Source organism: Callionymus lyra, chromosome 4, assembly GCF_982586985.1.
Source record: "Callionymus lyra chromosome 4, fCalLyr1.hap1.1, whole genome shotgun sequence".
NCBI classification, from domain to species: Eukaryota; Metazoa; Chordata; class Actinopteri; order Syngnathiformes; family Callionymidae; genus Callionymus; species Callionymus lyra.
Genome location: NC_141821.1, coordinates 28,545,626 through 28,554,787, shown reverse-complemented (window position 1 = coordinate 28,554,787; position 9,162 = coordinate 28,545,626). Strand labels below are relative to the sequence as shown.

General features: G+C 38.0%; 2 protein-coding genes across 2 annotated transcripts; both read left to right on the top strand.

Annotated features, from left to right (window-relative positions):
- Positions 1–1,024: 1,024 nt before the first annotated feature.
- Positions 1,025–3,261, top strand: myadma (myeloid associated differentiation marker a). Its single transcript, XM_087789544.1, has 2 exons — positions 1,025–1,166; positions 2,146–3,261. The coding sequence occupies exon 2, from the start codon at positions 2,237–2,239 to the stop codon at positions 3,083–3,085; it is 849 nt and encodes a 282-aa protein (XP_087645670.1). The 5' UTR covers positions 1,025–1,166; positions 2,146–2,236; the 3' UTR covers positions 3,086–3,261.
- Positions 3,262–3,912: 651 nt separating this feature from the next.
- LOC148082378 (uncharacterized) lies at positions 3,913–8,851 on the top strand. The gene is made up of 7 exons (XM_087789543.1): positions 3,913–4,168; positions 5,646–5,755; positions 5,950–6,045; positions 6,252–6,488; positions 6,886–7,110; positions 7,178–7,229; positions 7,295–8,851. Exons 1-7 carry the CDS (start codon positions 3,988–3,990, stop codon positions 8,272–8,274), a joined length of 1,881 nt encoding a protein of 626 aa, XP_087645669.1. The 5' UTR covers positions 3,913–3,987; the 3' UTR covers positions 8,275–8,851.
- Positions 8,852–9,162: the final 311 nt, after the last annotated feature.

Sequence of the window (9,162 nt, the reverse complement as noted above, 5' to 3'; positions counted from 1 at the left end):
TCAGAAATTCCCTAGCGTTTTAAATAAAAGACACTAAATGGTGGTGTTGTTATAAGCATCGGCACAACAACAAATAAGATAGATTAGACACTGCCTTATTGGCCCTTTTTTTTACGGGGCCCCAGACATAAAATGGTGGAACAATAATTCATTCTTGGTCTCGAAATGCTAAAACCTGCCATTAAATTCTAATGTGTAACCCCCAACTACTACAATTATTTAATGTATCAATTTAAATCCTCTTCCAGAAATAACATTTTTAGGTGGTTATTTTAGAGATTTGTACCTTCTTTATTTATTTGGTAAAGGCATTTGCTAAATACTGTATCTTATTTTATAATTATTTATTTGATTCATCTTATTTATCAAGAGTATATTTATTTTATTATTTTTATTCACTACTGTCATCACTATAAATAAATTATTTAATCAATATTTTCTTATTAGCCATAATCATTATGAAATCATTTAGAAGAATGGGCTATCCAAACATACACATATATGACCTCTTGTTTTTTCTCACTAACTCACACTTACTCACACCTAGAGTTATTATAAAGTTCTAAATCACATAGTTTGGTTTTTGGACTTTAATAGAAAACCATAGTGCCCGGAGAAAACCCACGCAAACAAGAACCCAGAAAATAATTAAAATAAAGAAATTAATTTGCTTCAAGAAAGAGATAATTTTAAATTTAGACGTCAACATTCGAAATGTTGAATGCAACATAATCTGGTGGCACATATCTATTGCCATACAAGATAAAACAAATAAATACCATCAAAAAATCCCATCTAGACCGTCATAAAATACAAATATATATTTGTCCATCACCCAAATATTTATTAAATAAAAAGGAAAAATTGTATTAAAGCCCCTCATAGTGGTCGGGTGTTGTCATAACAGAAGGTAAAGAAAAAAAAAAGAAAAAAAGAGTCTGATTTCTCAGTCAAGCTTCGAGATTTTTTCAAAGAAAAGCATCCAGTCCCACTGACAGGCGGGGGAGTGGCTGGTATTACAGTGACGCAGAGTTACTTACTTCTGCACGTTACCAAAAATGGGCTGCTCCTGATGTGCTGCTGGATGAGAGGCTGGACCTTTGTGTGCTTTGCGCCTGGAACTTTAAAAAAAATCCCTAACTAAAACCCACCAAACGATTAAAAAGGTAAGCTACATGGAACTTGTTTTCATTCGGACAGTATCTTCAGTGTTTGGTGTGGTTCTGTATTTGACACGCAGCCATGGGTGCGGTATGTCCGCTATTCTTAACGGGCGTCAGTCCACCTTTATCACTATTGAAATGACTATTGGTTTTATAGTTTAAAGTCACATTTCCGACCCGAAGTTGTTTTTGGAATCACGTGGGAGTTTTACAAGTAGTACAGTAAATCATTTAGATTATATTTTCTCAGTTTTGCTGGTATAAAGTAACAAAAAATGTGGTTTATCTAAGTTTCTAGACTAAGTTTGCTTCATAAGCAGGGTGCTATTCTCAAACACCCTTTCCTGTACAGTCACTGTGGTTTCCTCTGAGACTTCTGCACAGAACAGGAAGTCTGTTGGTGGAGTTAATGGCCAATACATAATTAAAGTCAATGATTAAAAAAAAGAAAAAAAGTGATTTATTATTGAAGCCAGTAACACAATGCAAATGATGATACAAGATCAACACATTTAACAAGACTTATCTGTAGAGGACATTCACCAGCTCACCATCAGAAAACACTCATAAAAGTGTTTTCCTTAAACATTTTTCACTTCATTTTCAAAATGAAACTACTGAACAAAATCCAAATTTGAACTCAATTTCGTGACAGTTTATTTCAGACAAAAAACACAACCCCCTTGGCGGATGTAACGGACTGTATGTTCTAATCTTTAGTAATGACGTTTGTCAAGAGCTGCTGTTCGCACACTAGAGGGAAGCATTTCTTACCTTGAATTGAACAGGATTGAACAACTTGTTCATATCGCACTACCTGTTTAAAGACAATGATAAGAACATGTTTAAGAAACATGGACACACTGTGAAAAAAGTAAAATCTAAGTAAGTTCATAAAGTTAGTTTAAATCCTCACCGTCTTTACATATACAATATCTCCCTTTATACAGTCGACACTGACGTTTCCTTTTGTGTTTTTCAGAGTATGTGACCATCAGATCTTCCACTGGGTTTAGGGTTCTTTTCGACACTCTTAAAAGGTCATTCAGTCCTGTCACGGGTCGACATCGACGATGCCTCTGCTGGTGTTTCCCACCTCCCGGGTGCTCTGGGTGCGTGTCGCCGCCCTCATCTTCACCTGTGTGGCCTTCAGTGTCGCAGCACATGGGCCAATTCTCCCGAGCGGCGGGATGGCCGATTGGTGCATCTTCTGCTGGGCCTTCAGTTTCGCCTGCACTCTTCTCGTCCTGCTGGTGGAGCAGTTTGGCCTCCAATCCAGAGCCCCCGTGTCCTGGTCCAACTTCCCCATTACCGTCGCTTCCTACGCTACCCTCCTCTGCCTCTCCGCCTCCGTCATCTTCCCCTTGTTCTTCCTCAAGGACTTGAGAAACCGTGGAGAGATGCGGGATTATCGCATCGTCTCCACCGTCTTCTCCTGCTTGGCCACCGTGGCGTACATGGGTGAGGTGAGCCTGACCAAAGCCAGACCAGGAGAGCTGGCCGGCTACATGGCTACAGCTCCAGGACTGTTGAAGGTGTGTCAAACGTTTGTGGCCTGTGTGATCTTCATCCTGGTCAGCGATCCCGTGTCCTATAACCAGCACCCGGCACTGAAGTGGTGCATGTCCGTGTACTGCATCTGCTTCATTCTCTCCATGGCGGTGGTTGTGCTGTGTGTGGGGGAGTGGACCAGCCTCCTCCCGATCCCCTTCTCCAAGTTCCTGTCAGGATACGGACTCCTCGCTGTGATCATGTACCTGACGGCTACAATACTCTGGCCCATCTTCCAGTTTGACAAGAACCACGGGAAAGGCCAAGCGACTTCAAACCTCATCACAGCATCTGTGCTCACAGCTCTCAACCTCCTGCTCTACCTGGCTGACCTGGCCTACACCGCCAGACTTGTGTTTGTTAGCTCTTGAAAGCCTCGTCATGTGGATTCACTCAATTGGACAAAAGACAAAAATGATCTTAATGTTAAACATCTCCACTCTTCTTTTCAATTCACCACATTTTTGCTTTTTTATAGTTCGTGTGACTATCTGTACACATACAGAGGTTTATGTAAATAAATAATCCTGTATAACAAAAAAAAAGATCTAAATGTGAATGTTTTTTTGGCATTAGTCAGTAACACTGAATATGCATAACCTTTACTTACTTACTTTTTGTTCTGTGTGTCTTTTAATGCATTTGTGTAGAAAGTGTCTTTGTTAGGTGCATTTTTCGGTTTATTTTTGTTTAGACACAGGCTTATTGTTACTCTTTTCATAACAATTACTGTGATACTCACAGCTTTTCAAAAGAACACAAAAATAAAGATATTTATATATTGATTTGTTGATCTTTTAGGGCGATCTGTACAGGAGAAGAACAGATCAAATGTTAAACCTCCAGTTGGTTTTGTTTAAGTATGTTTGTTTTAAAACTACAATTGGACTTTCTTTTATAAATATTAAAATAGAAACTTTATAGCAATAGCAATGGTTAATTAACAGCATTTTATTTTATTATTTATTTCATTTAACTTTAACGATTTAAAAGCAAATATATTTAAACATGTGCTTTATAATGTTTTTCTCTTGTTTCGTTCGTTCTCAGTGAAAATAAAATAATATGTATATTTTCAATCAGAATATTGAATATATTCATCGATGTATTTAACATTAATAATAATAATATTGAATTGAACCGTCGTCAGTAGGGGGTGGTCCGATGACGCGGGCAGAGGTGGGAGGATCCAGGACTGTTTTCCATTTTGAGACAGTTGTCACAATAACATCAGATTTGAGCAAGTGACGCTGTCAAATTTGAAAAGGTAACAATGAGTAACGAAATGAAACATCACGTATTTTTAGAGAGTAGCGATTTCTGTTTCGATTTCGACGAGAAGAGGGAAATAGTGAACTATTTCCTAGTCCGACGAAAGTCCGGTGGAGGAGAATGTGGGAATCTGAAGAAAATGAAAGACAATGTCTACAGATTAACTTTCAAACAACGAGAAGGTAGGTGCTTTGTCAATGTCTATATTTTATGTTTTTTTTAAAGAAGTTTGTTTTCTCTAAGCCAGTTGTTTGTTAGATACGCCCTTCGTTTAGTTTCGTTTTCGTAGGAAGCTAAACGAAACAAGTAAAATCCATTTTTGGGATATATCTTATTTCTTATGTTTTCGAAACTAAATAATTTGCAATGTGTGAAGATAATGCGAAAATACGTTCTTTGTATGGAATCGCATTATTGTATGTACTGTTATATTGAAAAATACGACATAGCCTAAGTCAGGGGTGTCAAACTGGTTTTCACCAGGGGCCACATCATCATAATGGCTGCCCTCAAAGGGCCAGATGTAGCTTACAAATGTAACTAAATGTAACTACTCCTTAATGTTAAATGACTTTGAATGTGTTACTTGAGAGGGGGCATAACTACTGTAAAACCAACAATTGTGAGCTGCTAACAACATGTGTGATGTAGCATTTTACAATAAAATAAAAATGGCTGCACACAGCCTTGCATGTGGTACTAAATACATGGCTACACATAAAAATAAGTCAATACTTACAGCTCAAGACTAATAAGTTGCAACTGAATGTTGATGCACATGTGTCATCACACTTGTCATCTCAAGCAGAGAAAAAATAAATCAATCGGAGGAAAATCAGATTGGTGAGTCTTGAGATATGTCCCAACAAGAAAGAAAGTCTCAGTTCACACCAAGTGATTTGTTTATTTTATTTTTTTTGCTCGTTGGTCAAGGTAAGGCAGGCGGGCCACATAAAATCACATGGCGGGCCACTTTTTGGCCCCCGGACCTTCTCTTTGACACATATGGCCTAAGTAGTTACTTATCCTAAGTATTAGGACATAAATGGTCGCTGATAGTTTAATTGGCCATTTGGTTAAACATTTACACAAAGTCGAGATAACTTCGATGATTTATGCTCATGTCTAACTGCAACGTTTACGACATAAATGGACAATTATTTAAATTGCTGATGTGCAAGGCAAAAAGGTAAATGTGGAGGAAAGATCCTCGTTAAATTCAGGAAAAATAATCTGGGCAAAAAAGGCTTTTTGTGTGTAACTAAATTTTTAGAAAAACTGCCTTCTGGTTATAAGTAATAATTATATATTAAAAATATATATTTCAACCAAAATGAAAACACCAGCATGAGAAACATAAAAATAAACATTCAAATGCCTAGAATGAATCATGCATTTGTTACATTTTATCGAAACAGGTTCGTCCAAAAATAAACAGACAAGACAGACTGGGACTCATTGTCCTTGATATTCTGGAACTCCTGTGTTGTTCTCAGTATTATCTTGAACTTTAAAGTATATATTTTAGTGAGTATTTTTTTGATTGTTTAAGCGCTTTGTGACCCTGGTCTGGAAAAGCACTATAGAAATACAAGTTACTTACTTACTGACTGTTCGCCATGATAAAATTGAATGGTCTTATTTTTTCCCTCATCCCAGATCAGGAAGCTGTTCTTCAAAAGTCCCGACATGTGGTGAAGATGGGTTTGGAGTTGACAGTCCGAGAGAGCCTTGAAGAGGAGAGTGCAGAGTATGCTTTACATGTTGAGGTACAGTGGTTTATATATTATATCTGTGTTTGGTAAGACAAACCACACATTTTCAGATCTGTTTTAATCAAAGATCTGGGTTGTTTTCTGTATACATAGCATGAATTGAATAGTGTCAACTTATATTGTATATTTACAGTATATATCATCTTAAGTTCGTTTCTTATTGTTATCAAGATTTCTCTTTTTAACAGCCTGGTGGTTCCATTCCCTCCTCATTGCCAGCCACTGCCAGAGCCGATGTAAATTTCCATGTGGAAAGTGTTCATGATACCATTGAGAATCAGCAGGTGAGTCATTTTTAAGTCTTGTTAATTCATTCTTTATCTTAATTAACCCAATGTTTGTCAGAATATTGTTGTTTTTATATGTTTATCAAAGGAACGTATGAAAGCTTGATGAAACTACATTTATTTGTGTTGGAATGTTAAGTATGTCATATTTAAAAAAAAAAAACCTTTTCATAATTTTGCTCCTTTGTCTGTATTGTTAATAGTTGGATGTTGTAGTGTGCCCGATGGTTGGCCACGATCCCAACTCCACTCGTATTGGGAACAAACTTTTCGACTTGGAAGGCTCTGAACTGTCCAGAAAGTTTCACAAAGAAGCAAAAGAGCAAACATATCCAGGTGACCCCGTTTTGGTTGAAGGTTTAGCTGCCCTTCCATCTAGGGCAGTGCTGTTCGTCCATCTAGTACCATGGGACAACGACGAACAAGGAACAGCAGTGGAAGTAAGATCTTTTACTCCGTGAACTCCCATAGTCCAGGTTGATTTGAAACTAGGGGAAATTGTCCGTAGGTATGAGTGTGTGTGTGTGAATGGTTTTGGGTCTTTGTGTGCCTAATGACAGACTGGTATCCTGTCCAGGGTGTCCCCTGCCTCTCGCCTGAAGAAACTGGTATAGCAACCGCAACCCCCATAAGGGGTTAAGAGGCATAGGAAATTAATGAATGAATGAATGAACGAATGAAGGAATATTTATCATTAATAAATTACTCATGTATGTATAAGCAGTGTATGAGGTTTATAAAGTTATTATTAGCTTGTATTAGATTTTTTTGTCTTTTATAACCTAATGTAAAAGTGTGATTTTTCCTGAATCTTTGCATTTTTTTTATCAATTCCAGGTTCTGAAATTGGCGATGAATAATATTTTGGACGTGTGTAAAAGGAGAGGATTTCAGTCTGTTGCTCTTCCTCTACTCGGTGTTGGTGCAGCTCTGCGTTTCCCCAAAGAAGTGGCATCCACGGTTCTATTAGAAACGGTGTATAGTTATGAATGGCCCAATACTTATGAGACACCGTTTTTGGTTCGTTTTGTCACCCACCTGAAGGGTGGGAAGTCCAGCAGGGTAATTCCAAGAATCATACTTCCAAGTAAGCTCATATTTAACGTTGATTGTTTCTCTGTCCATCCAGGATGCTTTTCAGCAAAATGAGTCTTCAAATCCAAAACCACGACCAACGCACAGTGTGTAAAGCTCAATTGTTGTTGCCTTTTATTTTGCAAGTGAAGTTAAAACAATGTCTTTTTAGAACCTCCTCTGAGAATCGCTTTGCTTGGAAAGACTGGAGTTGGGAAAAGCAGCCTTGCTAACACCATATTTGGAGAAGAACTTTTCAACACAGACCACACGCCACTCTCGGAAACCAAGAGATGCCACGCCGAGACTCGCTTAGTCCAAAATAAGAGAGTAACTTTAGTGGACACTCCGGGTTTCTTTGATACCGAAAAGTCAGAGAAAGATATAAAACCAGAGATAATGAGGATGATCACAGAGTGCTCTCCAGGACCTCACGCCATTTTCATTGTGCTTAAAGTTGAGAAGTTCACTGTGCAAGAAATGGATGTCGTTGATAAAATACTGCAGTACTTCACTGAAGAGGTCTTCAAATATACGGTGATCGTATTTACTCATGGCAACCAGCTTCCAGAAGGCGTGAGCATTGAGGAGTTTGTTGGTCCCAGCAGACAGTTGTCTGCGCTGGTGAAGAGGTGCGACAACCGTTGTCATGTGGTAGACAGTAAATACTGGGCCACCAAGCCAAAAAACAAGTACAGGAGCAACAGCTTTCAAGTGTCGGAAATACTTAACACAGTTGTCGACATGGTGGACAAGAACAGCGGAGCTCATCACAGCAACGCAATGTTTGAACAGGTGGAGAAAGAGATACAGACTGAGGTCAGTCTCTTGACACACTCAGGAAAAAATCTACCGCAGGAAGATATAAGAAAAATGGCCCAAAAAAAAGTTTCTAAAAAGTTTCTGACCTTGCTAGCAGGTATAGCAACAGGAGCTTTGCTGGGAGCTTTTTTAGAGGCAGTGACATCACAGTCATTGATGGCTTTATTAACAATAGGCACTGGAGGTGTAGCTATGCTGCTTGTCAAGGGTGCAGTGAGAGGAGGCTTTGAGGGGTATAAGGCCTGTCAAGATGCAGAATCACCAACGGAGGCAGCACAGGTGGTTCTTGATGCTTATGTGAACAAAGGGCGTAGCTTATTGGGGCCTTGAGGTATCAACAAGGTTCCTGACCTATTTAGGAATTTAGTTTCCTCGATGTAAATTAAAAATAAATATATCTCAAAAGCTGAGAGGGAAATTATAGGGAAAGATAAATTGGTTAATAAGTCCCTCAAGAATCGTTCTATCTGTGGCTGCAACTGGTACTACAACTGATCGATAGGTGTATGACCTATGATGATGATTTGTTCATCCGTTTATTCTAAAAATGTATGGACTTGACCGCAGAGTACTCAATACATCGATGGAATACAATTAGAAAACAAAAGAGAGTCTTAAAAAGGTAATTTTGAGGATTTTCTAAATCATGTGTTTGTGTTTCCTGTTTTCTCTCGCCGTCTTTTGTACCTTCTTGGAGGTTGGAATGTGTATCGGTGCAGAGGATCAGACCCACCATCAGCTCTCATAAGCTGCAGCTTGTTTCCAGGATATCAAGTCTCTTGAAACTGTATCTTCCATTTGCTTAATTCCAGAACTTGTATTGTGATGGTGTCTGTGAGCGCAGCCTTCTATTTGGAATATTTTGAATAAACTCTTTTTATTTTGATTCAAAACGATCATACCTCTATATTTGTGATGCGTGATTTATTTTCAAGTATTTGATATAAGTCGGGTTTATTGAGCCCATTTATAAATATTGAATAGACATAGACGTTTTATATAAATTTTTACTTTGTTGAATATTTTAACTTCCCAATTAAAAATCTTAATGGAAACTGTTCAATAGCTGATGATAAAAATGTACATCCACAAGAGAAGTTATACAAAAAAAGTTGCGAAAAATGTAATTATCAAAACACACATGACATACTTTACAAAAATAGTGAACAATGTATAGTATAGTAACCTCTAGTGAAACCCGAAAAAAACAAAACAAAA